The sequence below is a fragment of the Pocillopora verrucosa genome, chromosome 3, assembly GCF_036669915.1.
Source record: "Pocillopora verrucosa isolate sample1 chromosome 3, ASM3666991v2, whole genome shotgun sequence".
Lineage (NCBI taxonomy): Eukaryota > Metazoa > Cnidaria > Anthozoa > Scleractinia > Pocilloporidae > Pocillopora > Pocillopora verrucosa.
The window spans coordinates 19,541,785-19,556,310 of record NC_089314.1 but is presented as its reverse complement, the minus strand read 5'-3'; the positions used below and the strand labels follow the sequence as shown (position 1 = coordinate 19,556,310).

Sequence of the window (14,526 nt, the reverse complement as noted above, 5' to 3'; positions counted from 1 at the left end):
TGTTTCTTGATAACTAATCAAAACACACTTTGGCTGAGTTGTGGTCGAATCATGGCAGAAATTCAATATGCAATTGTCGATGACCTTATAAACCCATTCACTAACCATGTCATTTGTAAATCTATTTGACTCTCACGAACATCATGCGGCCAGCTTTCAACACTGTAATAATTACGTCTGTTACAAAAACAAAGTAAAAACCCTATTCGCTCTTCTCTGAGAACATATAGCTTGTACACTCGAGAGGACGTCAAAGCATGTTTGAGAGTAAGCGAGCTGACGTTTCCTTCGGATGTCACGTGTTGTGTTCACACGGATTACGAGAAAGGCTGTTTATCTGAAGGATTTTAAACCATCAATTAATGATACGCTCATCGATTTTCAACAGACCACCTTACAACATTGCACTACAGTTGATCAAAAAACCAGCCCTTGAATTTTGGTTAGCCACATTTGGAGCTTAGAGGAACATTTGGAAATGCAAACGAGACATAAGACTGTCCAAAAATTGTTCCCTATTCAATTGTAAGTTATTGTGCGGAAATCACTGTCAGGGCTGTTATTTTTCCAACTGCCATGTGATTGAAAGTTGTTGACCTTTTCCTGAATTTGAAAGATATAAATACAAATATAAAAGCAGAAAGCCACAGGTCACAAATCCATTTAGCTGGCACAACTATCACGTCGACGAAGACTGCGCCAAGATGATGATCATTGTTCAAAAGTTGCGATCTTTCTTTCTTTATTCGCTCCTTGTTGTGGTCTTCTGCCTGGGAACCATATTGAGGGTGTTCCCTTTTTTCAAGCGTTTTATCTCCAACGCAATTGACAGAATGTTCGGACTAAAGATTCCTCAGGACGATTATTGGGATTCGATGTTCAGTCGGCAAATGCTCAGAGGGTTATGGAGGTTCATCCTACTAGACATCAACAAGAAGACAAAACTTGGAGCGAAGGCCTACAACTCTCCCCTTTTCTCCGTGGATGGCAAGGACTGTTTCCGTCTTTTTGAAAAATCAAAGCTTGGTCGCCCACTCGTTGTTAATTTTGGAAGCTCAAGCTGACAACCATTTCTGACGAAGTTACGCGATTTTGGTGAAATTGTTCGCGATTTTGCCGATATCGCTGACTTCGTTATTGTGTACATCGAGGAAGCGCATCCGTCGGATGGCTGGGCGCTCAAGGTTGGTGTATAAGTGTTTATCCTCAAATATTTTTAACGATAAACTTGGAAAATAGTTGGTACTATTTCAAAATGTGATCATAACTTAGCGGTATGAACTAAATAATGTGGCTTATTTCCAGTGAAACATACTGCGTTCTGCAGTGGAAATTCAACGTCGAGTTTTATACCGGTTCCTTGCTACCTTTCTCAGTGGTACACGGTTGATTAAAATCGGAAGTATGTCTCAAATATTTTTACCGGTTTCTCGAAATCTTACAATTCGCCGAACTAGTGATAAAGACATCCGTTGTCCGTAATCATAGTTCCGCTAATCCTGATTCCGTCTCGCTCTTAAATATGGAAAAATTCTCTGGGTACATCTGATTCACGAAAGCTCCACAACTCTAATACGAAACTCCTTTTTGGCTGATTTCTTGTCGTTCTCTACCAAAACTATGAAGTTGGCGATTGCTTTTGTAAAATCGGAACTAAGTTTGCATATACAGACATTGTCTTTGCGGCTTTTCTGTGTCCGAACATGCATGTTTTCCTTACGTCTTACTGAGAGCGACTTAAAATTTCTCAAATGCTAATATTTTGAAAAGGTATTCTCCATCAACTAAATCTCCGACGGCGATACGATCTCGTTGCGTAAACCGAACTTCTGGTCATCTCAAATTAGGATCGATGATTCTCTTTATTGTAACCGACTCTCTGTCAGTCAGGATTTTCAACTAATTAGCGCCTTTTGGGAAATTCTCTTTAACCAAGCTCGACATCGATAGTTTGAAATTTGATTGGTTTTCAGGAAGACATGTAATGATTTCATTTGTCATGTGTCAGTTCAAGATGACCTAATTCGGTGTAGATCAAGAAAAGTATTCTAATGACAAAATTAATTGCTCGGTGTTCAAACATTCATAAATGGATGGAAAACGGTGACTTAAGTGTGCATTAAAAAACTGTGAATACTTGTGTATTAAAATGCAGTGAGGCGACCAGAATGCTTGGCGACATGACACGTGACGTTATTTAAACAATAATAATATTCAAATATTTTTGGTATTAGACCACCCCGATTAAAAAAATAATAATATTAAAAGGATGAAAAACAATAATGATAATTAACAAACTTGATATCTAGGAAGATAATTTAGGCCTATTAAATAAAAACACTCTATAACTAACCGTTACCTACAATCTGCTGAAGACTCCATTTTTCGTGGTTTCTGCCTTAAAGCCCTCTGCTAGGGTTATCGCAATTTTCTTTTGCTAATCTTACAGTTTATCTTAGCCCCTCACCGCTCTCGTTATCAATGACATTGGTAAAAGAATTTATACCCCCAGCTCCAATTATCTTGAACAGTTTTTGGAGAGATTTGCGATATGGCTGCGAATCTTATCTCGCGCTCAAATGATAGAGGTTTATCACGAACCATGCTCGCGATTTCCCAATTCAGAGTTTAAATCAGCATTCCACTCCCATGTTCATGATGTCTATGTTAAGAAATGCCAAAGTAACCTTGCCCTTTATTACGCAACTCTTTCTAGTCGTAAAGTTTTGACGCCCCTCTTTCCTTTCGGGTGGCCATTTGTAAGAGACAGATCGATGCCAGGTTATCTTGTCGCAAATTTCTTTCAGGGTTTATCTGTCTGGAAAAGCTTTCATAGTTAAGTTGTATGTTTTCGAGCTTCGGCATTTATTGATGATGCAAATTGACAGAGACAAGAAGAACACAAGGAGCAGGAGGGGAGAAAAATCCCCCAAACGTAGAACCAGAGAAGCAAAAAAAAAAAAAAAAAAGGAGAAAAAGGTTGTCGAAGGGAGAATAAAATGGTCGAAAAGAATTTTAAAAGGATAGAGAAATAGTCAACAAATATCCACCAAAGTGGAGGTGGTTAGTGGTTGATATTCACCGAACCGCGAGGCGGCCAGGTAAACATTCACTGATAGCCACCGATACAGAGGTGAATAATTGTTTTTGTATACATTAAAATGCTGCGATAATGTAGCGCAAAAGCATGATTTTAACTCGTATACTCCTGCAACGATTATCACGCTGTTTCGGATGCAAATCCCGTGCGAGTTATTTGGAGGTGGATACCAAAGGATATTCGGAGTTTGATTGGCCAATCAGAGTTTATACTGATATAAGACATATTTCCACGGCTGCAAAGCTCATACTTTCCTCAGTGCTTTAAGGTCAAACTTGAATCACTGAGACCTTTTTTTTTTACTGAACACAGTGCACAGTAACCCTAACCCTAATAATTGCTATTACATAAGCATTGACAACTATAGCTCATTCACAGGAAACTGGCGTTATTGTGGCCAAGAGGCGTTTTAAGTTTTTTTTAAAATGGCTGGTAAAGCTATTGTGTTTTGTCTGTGGTTTGTAAAAGTTGAAATAGAATAACAGCTTTGAAAAAAATTTACCAGACCACATTATAAGCAAAAGTAGAAGAATTATGACTAATCCTTAGAAAAAATAAACTCTTTCGTGCCGGGGCGTTTAATTAATGAAAACAATCATTAATTGGCTAATCCACGGCAATCGCAGTTGCTCTAGTGATTTGCGCCTGCTGGTTTAGGTTCGAGACCTGCTTGGAACGAGTCTTGGCTGGTCGGTTGAGTTCTGCTCACGGAAAAGACAATGAGTTTTTAAAAAAGCTTTTGACTGCCGGTAAAACCCGACAGACAAAATACCAGATTTACGTTCAATGGATTAACATACTCTCCAAGAGGGATGCCAATGATATCACTCACCTTATGCGACAGAGAATGAGAAACCGCGATAATCAATTGCCCAGTAGGCTCGAAAACTTGAATTAATTAACTACTTTTTCGGCATTCAAGTGTTATGAGTGGTTGCTTTTGAAAGTTACTTCATATGCATGTAGCGGTGAATTGGACCTCGTACTCACCAGCAGGGATTACATAGCTTCCCACAGACCATTACAGGATATCCCACTTGAACAAGAGATTCTTTAACTAAGAAATATTAAGCAAGGCCTTCTCTGTCTCAAAGCTACAGAAGAGTGCTTATGATATGAACGCCCCTAAAAATATCATTTCTTTTGTCTTCCTCTGCATAAAAGAGATGTATGAAATTAGGCTTTGAGAGGTAGATCAAAGATCAAAGAGGATTGGACGCAAAAACGGAACTTTTCGGCTAACGTGCAGCTCGATTAGCCCGAAAGATAAACGCCCTGTTGTTTGTCGTTTACACGCAATCTAAGGGCGTTTATGATTTAAGATCTATCGTAGATAACAAGCGGAATTAAAACCATGCTCATGAATTTTTATGGGCTCAGTAGGTTCAAGAGAAGAACTATGGAAGATTTTAAGCTCAATTGTTGAATAAGAAAGATGGCTCTGGCGAGCATGTGAAAAACATAGCGCTCCGAGTCTAGCTATCACTGAGCCACAGAGAACTTGATGGAAAATTAGACCATATGCTAGAAGACAAGATCTTTTCTTTCTCCCACTCCCACAGTAAAACAAAAGACATCTTTCTTTGTTGATATTACGTGCTGTTAGATTCGTAGAACATTGTAACCAAGCCCTTTTCCAAAGATAACTTAGGATTCTTAGTCGGGTTCACAATTTGAAAAAAAGTCTCTTCAACACTATGTTTATACTGACAGATATTTCCGCACTGGTTAACAAAATCTTCAACTGCGATGTTTGAAAGGCTGACTTAGGCTCAGTGATGAGAACTTGACGACTATACTCAATCCTGAACCAAAATCCACTTGTAGCATTAGACAGAACTTAGGGAGGGAGATTTTGGGGTCAAAATTAGAGAGCGGAAATCTTACTTGAACCCTCGACACTTCATCTCCTTATAGAGGGTCTTTTACAAAATTATCAAAGATTCCAAAGCAAAAAAATATCCTAAACATCTGTTGAGAAAATAGTTGGAAACTAGTTGGAAAGATCCTCACTCGCGTATGCCATTAGTGTAGAGCGAAGATAATCTTTTTCTACTACGAACTTGGATGAAAAAACCGGCCAGTTTCGGTTTTCCGCCTCTCTATAGAAAAGTCAAACATTACGTAGGTTTTAAGTTGACAGTGAACATACGTATAGTTTTATCTCATGCGTAGTCATTGTTTAAGTGTGCCTCTTGAAACAAAAGCGAAAAAATATATATACAAATTGATTTATCACGAAAATTACGCGGATTTCATATCTTGCTGAGTCAATATCATCAGTTCTGTTCTTGAAATGAATATAGTCGCACCTGTAATAAGTGGCAGCGTATTAAGCGGCCATTCTGTATTAAGCAGTCGGTTGCCAAAGTCCCGAGTTTGTTTCTCCTTGATCACTGTAATTTTCGCTTCTATTAAACGGTCACCTCTATTATGCGGTCGCGTTACACTTCGCTGAGTCCAAACGGCCTTTTTCTCTTATCTTTCACCTGTCTTGAACGGTCAATTAAAGCCGAACCACTCAAATAAAACTAAGAATAATCTTTCAAGTAATTTTTGAACCATGTTTTTTCCCAAAATCAAACTGTAAGTAGTATTTTTGAGCGAGATTCTGAACATTAAGTGGCGTAAGGTGGCGTTGTTTATCGTTTTTCTGTAGTAACCGCTAACCGTATTGAGCGGTTACCTTATCATTCCCCATGAGTGACCGTTCAATACAAGTTCGACTGCACAAAGCTTAACTTGTATTATGTCAGTTCTCTGGAAAATTAACTTAAAGAAAGAAATGAAGCATTGAGGTTTATACGACCCTTGAACTTTCAAGATTTTTGTGATTAGTAATTCGCCCTTGTAAGTGCTACACATTTCTTTTTTGATGAGTTAGGAGAATTTCATGTTAAATAGAAATGTTACCTTTTGGCTGATGAACGGTTTGTCTTCTTTTCATCGCCCGGGAAATGTACGAAATTGCGTGGAGAATCTAAATGTCAATCACTTCTGAAAGCACAAGGGGTTTTAATTCGATGGAGCCGAAAATTGAAATTTCAGCACAATTTTTCTTCTTACGGAGTAGTCGAGTAGGAATTGTTCAATAATGAATCTTTGCTGTGAAGTCTGGGAAAAAGTTGCGCGGAAACCTCTTCTCACCCCTAAGTTTAGCAAAGAACAAGGAACTTTATTATTTTATTGACAGTGGCTGGCAGTATCCGTATAAAATGCGGGATGCACTTATTACTGGATTTTACTCTTTTCTTTTCTCCTAGAACAACTATAACATTCCGAAGCATCGAACGCAAGCTGAAAGATGCGCGGCAGCCCAGCTTCTTCTATCCCATAATCCACCGTGCACCGTCACAGTGGACACAATGCTAGACGCCGCTAACCTAGCTTACGGCGCAAGCCCAGAAAGATTATATATCATCCGGGACAGTAAAATAGTCTACCAGGGAGGGCCTGGGCCCATGTCATACAATGTAAATGAAGTAAGAGCTTGGCTGGAGAATTACGCTGGAAAGCTCTCAAGTAAAGCGCGAGGAGAATGATGCAGCTACCAAACGAACGTCGTTAAATGTGGAGTATATATTTTAAACAGCCAGTCATGGCTCGTATAATAGTGTGAATCAAAAGAGTTTGTGCCCAGAGGAACGATAGCCCATCTCAGAAATTCTATCCGATTATAATTATCTAATCAATAGTGGGGCGAGCCTTTCCCAGAATGACCGGAAAGTAGGAAACGAGAACGGTACCAAAAAAACTATATTTATACCGTCGAGTCTTACTTGCCAAGTGCAATTGTCAAGAATTCAAAAGGTTTACGTGATAGACTTAAGCAAAAAATCCTTGTTACACCACGATATGAGAAGGAAACCTTGCTAGAGCAAGAATTTGTTTTAAACATTTCAAGTCTCCTTGTCATCAAATGTCGTTCTCGAATTGCATATTTCAGGAAATTTATTATTATAATCATCATCATTATTAATATTATTAATATTATTACTATTATCATTATTATTTTCACAGAAAGGAAATTTCTCAAGGGGCAATTTGAACGGGAAAAATTGTTGCTCAAAGAAGAGTCATTTATCGGGGTAGCGAAACTCCGAGCTCTGCGAGTTTTCGCCCTGCGCTGGTCAATCGTTCCTCTGGTCTGTATCCTCTCTGTAAGGGGTTCTCAGAGTGCTGTAGGTTTTAAATATGAGCAGTTAGCTTTTAAAACTGCTTCAAGACGGATTAGTAGTTTGGCGTGAAAAACCAGCCATGACTTATTTCTCGGATTTCGAAAAAATTAAGAGGTTAATATTTTATTTAGCAATCGTATTCAGAGTTGTAGATATTTAACACATTACTATCATTTCCTATGGTTCAATACTCGTTTCCCCTGAAAATTTGTTTATGTTCACAATGGCTTAAGTATTTGCTGGTATTATTGGGGAAAAGACGAAGACTACCAAGTTCCTTAAGCTACAGCAAAAACCGATCGAATTGATATGTCCAGATGTTAAGAGACTGCTACATAATAAGGTGAAAATTAGTCAATTTTATAGACGGAAAAATTGGAAATATTGCGTTACTAATTTTATGCCAGGAAGAAGCTCATGACAATATTAGAATTTCTAGTTAATGATTGAAAAGAAATCTATAGCTAACAGTTTGAAATGATAGAAAAAACACCAACGAGACACGACATAACCGATGGGGTATGAGGATTAAAAGACCTGTTTTTTGTTAGAGGAAGGAGGAAGGGAGAGGGAACGTGCAATATGGGGAAAGTCATTATATTTTATGCAACCCAAAAGGGCAGGGCCACAAGTATTTAAGGGCTTTAGGGATGGCCACATCTCTTTTGGATCACATTAGGGGAAGGGTTACAGTTTTTTTCTGCAAGAAGTAATTTAAGGGATATAAAAAACTGCACCTGGTGTAGAAAAAAAAAAGAAGGAATCTCCCCCCTCCTTCCTCTCTCATCTCTAATAAATGACAGGTCCCTGCCTGATTAAATTGAAAATGACTGCAAAAGGGGAAATTTAACGAATCAGGAAGTATTTTCAACGCGAGTCAAACTTCCAATCTTTAGTCCCTTGACTTTTGAGATCTGATTATTTATTCTTCTAACTTATGTTGTTACATCTCCTTGTTGGTTTGTCTAGAGAATCTGGTTTTATATCAAAACAATGTCTCTTAATATTACCAATTTTTTATTTTATTTTCATGACCTGTCTGCTTAACTGTGTAGCCAAATTGTCAGGAGAAGATAAGCTGTGATCACTTGGTAGTAAAAAAGGTTACGTCAAATCGATATATCAGCGATACGATGGCTAAAAAATGAATCTTAGTTGAACTGAAATCAAAGAATGAGAAGTATATTTAAACTAGGAAGCTCTTGTGGCATGGCCTGTGTAGGAGGAAAGTTATGACATCAAGTTGACGTTATGAAGGCTTGGACGCAAAAGTGCTTCAAGCACAACTTCTGAGCCAGAGGTTTATCAACTTCGTGTGGAAACTTATTTTAGTAGCCTGAACTGTAAAGAGCGACAATGATGACCTTGCCACTAAATAAATGTTCTCTAAATAATTCATATCAAGGCCTTGTTAGTCATCAGAGATGTGGGATTTTTGGTTCGTCGTTGCTGCTAGTCTCCTTCGCAGCCTTTGCTTGGTCTCGTCACAGATCGTTCTCTCCCAGCAAAACACGCGATCTCCACGCCGTGTTTTACCTATAAAAAGGCCTATAAAGGGGAGGGAGTGACGGGAAGTAATTTTGGATTGCCTTGCGTTACTTCACTCTGTGATTGGTCTAGAAAAATCGCGCCATCATAACAACTGATCAAATACAAAACTAGAACCAATCTCAACTTGCAATTGGTCACTCGCGTTTTCCCGCGTTTCAAGCAGATTGCCTTTTTTTACTTTGAGTTTTTATTGGTTAATGATGATGTTAACCTTTCTTCCGATCGATAAGTGATAAACACAGACAATTCCGATCAATGAAACTAAACAAACTTTTCCCACAGGAATGAGAAAAATAGACATTGACATATAACGTCCAGACGTTCCTTCTTGAAAGACTACCCAAACCTTTAACTTCTTACAGAATTGAGTTCTAGAGAAATATATGTCTTCTCAGAAAAAAAAAAATTCTGCATCCCTCGAATTAAGCGTACTTGGAAAACAACGTTTGTAAATCATGGTTACGTAACAAAAGAAACCCGAAAACACCTAAATGTTATTTAACACTGACATAAATATTGACTCAGGTCACAGTAGATAAGCATTGTTTCAATCAGGAATCGAAAGGGTATCTTTCTTCAATCTTCAGATGACTTGTTGTCAGCTTTACATTAAGGCTCTCAAAATTGGTTGTTTAGAAACAAAAACCTCAAAGACTACCTGCTTCAGTCACAGAGTCAAAATGATACAGCTGGGTTTCCAGGGAAACGTTTGAGCAGCAACCTCTCTAACTCTCTTTTTCTATATCTGGGACAAATTCTGCGCATTAAAAGGTAATTTGATCAAATTTGGGCAGTCGCCTCTTCTAAACACATTCTCATTTCGCTGATGACAAGAAACAAGAAACAGTGAGAAAGTAAAACATTTAAAATGACCGATCACAATTTCTCTTCTCTGAAGAAGAAAATGTAAAGTGAAGGAAATGTATACGTTTAATAATAATTTCTATCGAGAAATCATTTTCCCTCCGGTCACTGTTTATTATTCAACAATATTCAGATTGAGTAATTCTATTTTTCCTACAAAACCTGCGATTCTTTGTTTTCTTAATTCTTCACCACTCACAGGACATTTTACCAGCCTTATAAACATACATGTACCATCCACGTCACGTATTTATAAGACGTCGCTCTTGAATTAACAGATATTTAAAAGCCCAGGAGTTAATTTTTTTTTGTTTAAATGTATTAAAGACATTAATAAATTATATACCAGTCAAACATTTTAACAAAGTTCGTTACTCTCATGACTTATTTCCGGAAGCAAATAAATCTCCAGCAGAAGGCAACGGGGCTAAACCTCCTGCTAGATCTGGAAGCTTCGTTAGGTCTGGAAGATTTTCTAAATGGGATTTGAGCTCTTGTCTGACAAGTTGAACTTTTTCCTGTTTGGCCTTGTATTCCTGAAAGAAATACATAGATAAGCAACTCCCTTGTAAAAAACAATGGTGGTTTACGACATTTATCTGAGGATAAAACTGTCTCTGTTACAGAATCGGAGAGATTTTGTGTTTGATCTATAGTTTGGTTTACCTTTAATTTTTCGTAATTTGTGTCAAACTGGAATTCAATGTAAAGGAAGCCTTCTCAGCAATGCTTGACCTTTGCACGAGGTACAGCATAGTGGCAAGTAGAAGTACATTACAGTCACACCTGGCGTACTTTGACAAAAAAACCAGCTTAAAAACCTTTGTTTAGTATTATATACCAAACAGTACAGACAAAAGATTTGTGGCAAACATCAGAGGTAGGAATTCAAACCTTCCAGTTGCCTTTTGCATTTGAATAGATCTGTGCCTAACCTCCTTAATCCTACTTCTTGCTTAGCACATAGTGTGTTAAGAAAGCTCTTCCTTCGGAATACTTACCTCAAGTTTTTTCTCTGATTCTGCTAGTTTATCTTTCTGGAGCTGTATAAATGCAGCCAGCATTTTGGATATTGTTGTTCTATCTTCTAGCTCAGCAGCAAGTCTACCATTATAGTCCGCCAATAATAAACAAGCTTCATCAACAATTTTGGAGAGACGATCGCCAGTTTCTTTATCTAAATCATGCGACATGTAAATTCTGTTAAAAGACTACTTCTTACAAACATTGTTTGCTAAAATGGGAATGGACAAACTACACATAATGTACTGCCTTTACCTTCAATTTTTTCTAAAAGTGACACATCTTGGACTTCAGCTGGTAAATTAGCAATCTTTTCTCTGACAGCAGCATCTTGTGAAGCTGAGTTTTCAAGCTCCATTAATGCTTTAATTAAATCCTCCGGCTAAGACCAAAACAACAACATTCATTAGAAAATGACTGATCACAAAGTCAAGTAAACATTGTGGTTAATAATTTCTATAACATTAGACTCTAATAATGACTTCACTCAGGCTGTGGCAACATCCAACACTGTCATAAAAACAACTTATTAATGGGACTAATCTCACAAGCAAGATTGCTATAGACTGCACGATCAGTTTACCAGGATTTCCTGTTATTAATCAAGTGATAGTAGAAAAGTGTTGAGTTAATCTAAAGGATGTTTTCATCAGTACCAAGGGAAGAGCTCACTGTAAGTTTGATGTTGTAAATTGGTTCATGCATGACAGCTGATTTGTTACTTTTGCCCTCATGTTCATGGCTGGAAGGCTCAAGTACAGTTTATCAACTGTTTTTTAAAATCTAACTCTTCACTTGTCTCTCATACTGATTCAGGTTGTCAAAATGCCAGTCATCGTCATTGTCGTTGTCCTTTTTAACTCTTTCACACCCACAAATGACCAAGAAGTATTATAACATAGCTGGTAAATTTGTCTAATCAAATTCAATTGTGCGAGCATGCTTCATATTCCTACTGTGCACACTCATGACGTCAGCAAACAAATCCCTTGAGAAAAAAAATTTCCATCAGGTTGAAAATGTTATAAAACAACTGGTTCATACATCAGCTGTGTGTTCATCAAGATATGAAGCACTTGAGAAGTTTGGAGAGCACACAAGAAGCTAGAGCTGCTCTTGGCTACGCCTCGAGCAACTCTTACGCGTCTTTCGTGCTCTCCAACCTCCCGCGTGCTTCATATCTCATTGAACGCACACGGGATGTTATGACCCTGATAGGTGATGAGAGTGAAAAAAGAACATCATTGTGGGGATGCTAACCTATGAAACAATAATTTCTTGGAACCAAATTGGTAGGAATGTATAGTACGCAATAAAGAGAATTACTATTAATATCTTAGGAGTAAAGGGTAAAGATTACCCTCACCCTGACAGTTGCACTATCCAATCCAGTGTACACAATTTGATTATGTGTAAAACTATACACTAACTTCATCTGCAGAGTTTATCAAATATTTGAATTGACCAGATACCCTCTACAGTTTCTAGGATAATAATGATAATTTCAAACAAAACCTGGTGCCTTACATCTGGTGGCTCCATCAGTGGAGCTTGTTTTTCATCATCGGTCTTTTGTTTCTTCTCAGGTGGAGGTGAATCTGATACTTGACCTATGTACAAGTAAAGTTTATCATAATTTGAAAGTGATTACAAACAAGTACTGATGAACTGTCCCAGAAACCCACACACAGTGCTAAGGGAGAGTGAAGGGGGAAGGGGAGGGGGGGGGGGGGGAGAGTAGGTTACATGTACCTGCGATGGACTAACATCCCAAAGACATCCATGAGTGATGAAGACTGAATATAACGAGAATGATATGGCAGACAGTAAGGAGAATAAATAACGATATCTTGGGAGTGAAAGGGTTACAGGACAAAAGTTTACACTAACAGCATTTTCATAGCCTGCCTCAGCCAAAATGTTTGCATCCACTTGTTATTAACCTGTAAATATTAAGCACTCTCCCACCTCTCCTAATAAAGCAAAGAAAAAAACTGTTTTCCCCAGCACTGTATACAGAAACTCACCCAAACACTTGTGTAGCTTCACTAAGAAAGTTGCTTCATACACATTTCTCTCAGTCCATATTGATATCAGCCTTTCAAGACCACGTATAGCTTCCACTGATCCGCCCCTGGATTAAAAACAAATAGCAGCTACATTGAATCGAAGGAACTTCATATTTGCACAAATTCAAACAAACAACCAAAATATTTAGGTGTATCAAAAACTGAATTCAAAACTTCATCAATCTGGATCACAGCATTACTCCATTGGACATACAGTAGGATTTAACCTTTTAACTCCCAAGATATCATTAGTAATTCCCCTTACTATCTGCCATACAGTTCTTGTGATGTTAGTTTGGAGAATTTGGTATTGGATCAACTTATAATCCCCTAATTGATATTTTTCTTAATTCTTATCACTTGTCTGCTTGATATTGTATTGATATTTTAAGGAGAAATTCTGTCTTGGTCACTCATGGGAGTTAAAGGTTTAAGGGGTACATGTAAAAAACAAAGAGACCTTTTCTGGCTGCTAGTACAACTTAAATTATTTTAAGAATGCAGAAAATTACTTACTGTGCACAATGCTGAAACGCAGCTGGTAAGACATGTTTAAATTCATTTAAAAACTCTGTGCCTTTCCTTTTTCCATTTTGGAGTACATCATTAGCCAGGAACATGAAGGTAAGCTTTTTGCTTGTCCTTGCTGCAAATAAACATGGAGAATGTTAAAGCTTACAAGATAATTAACAAAACTGAACATAAAGGGTTTCTTGTCATTTGTACACAACACAGTTAGTGGGAAAATGTGAAATGAACAAATCAATTGGCCCGATGAGCTTCAAGGAGGTGAGCTATTAAGGTCCCTTCTATGTTTTGGTATCTACAGGAATAGAAATTTACTTACTGGATACTCTGCACTTGATAAAATCTGAGTATTTTAATATGGATTCATTGTAACTCTTTTAAAAAATGCCCTTATGGCTTTAACCATTGTTGTTAATCAATTGCTATTAAATTGCATTACATAGATAAATAAGTCATCAGTTAAACAAAATATTAAAAAAGATCATGCATCAGTTTTCTGATAGATATCACTGGATGACAAGAGTCCGCCAAAATAAACTTAGAATTAGGCAAATCAAATAAAAATATAACACATATTTCCTCCAAATCTTTTCATTAATAATCAATTAGGAGTTGAGGAAAGTGAGTTAACTGCATGGGAAATCTTAAAAGCTATTTGACATATATTCAGCAAAACCTATAAGCATCTGAGTCGATCGCCTTAGCATAAGATAATGAAAATGCCAAGAATGTGCACCACGTTATAATTAGATCGTTCAACCCCTCTAATGCAGAACAGAACTTGATTAGAGACCTTTGCCTCATTCGTAAATATGGTATAGCAACGCACGCCACATGTAACATATATATGAGATATGTGAAAGGCATGTTGAAGTGATTCTTTCGCACCAGCTGAGCAAATGCAATGCAAGATCTGTCAATGGAGATCAGTTTCTCCACAACCCACAACAAGTTCAAACAATTACTCTATGCACGGTTTTACTCACCTTTCGTCAGTTCTTTGTACCAGGACTGTACGATCGCTTTAGCGTGTTTTCTGTGGTGAATAAGCCACAGCGAAAGCGTCTGGACACTGTGTTGAGTGTTGGAAAGATCAGATAATTTCTTCTCCAAAGTTGCTGATGAAAAAGACGTCATTTTCACGGAAATTCGTGACACCAGCGAAATAAAAACAGTAAAACACACTTCAATCCCAAAGTCCTGTTTGAGTGAA

General features: G+C 37.7%; 1 protein-coding gene and 1 pseudogene across 1 annotated transcript; one reads left to right on the top strand and one right to left on the bottom strand.

Moving 5' to 3' along the window:
- Positions 1-269: 269 nt before the first annotated feature.
- On the top strand, positions 270-8,676 carry LOC131794284 (thyroxine 5-deiodinase-like; annotated as a pseudogene).
- Positions 8,677-8,838: 162 nt separating this feature from the next.
- LOC131794285 (regulation of nuclear pre-mRNA domain-containing protein 1B-like) lies at positions 8,839-14,505 on the bottom strand. Its single transcript, XM_059111795.2, has 7 exons — positions 14,300-14,505; positions 13,302-13,431; positions 12,744-12,850; positions 12,244-12,326; positions 10,972-11,098; positions 10,695-10,870; positions 8,839-10,229 (listed from the first exon to the last, which is right to left on the bottom strand). Exons 1-7 carry the CDS (start codon positions 14,448-14,450, stop codon positions 10,071-10,073), a joined length of 933 nt encoding a protein of 310 aa, XP_058967778.1. The 5' UTR covers positions 14,451-14,505; the 3' UTR covers positions 8,839-10,070.
- Between the last annotated feature and the right edge of the window lie 21 nt (positions 14,506-14,526).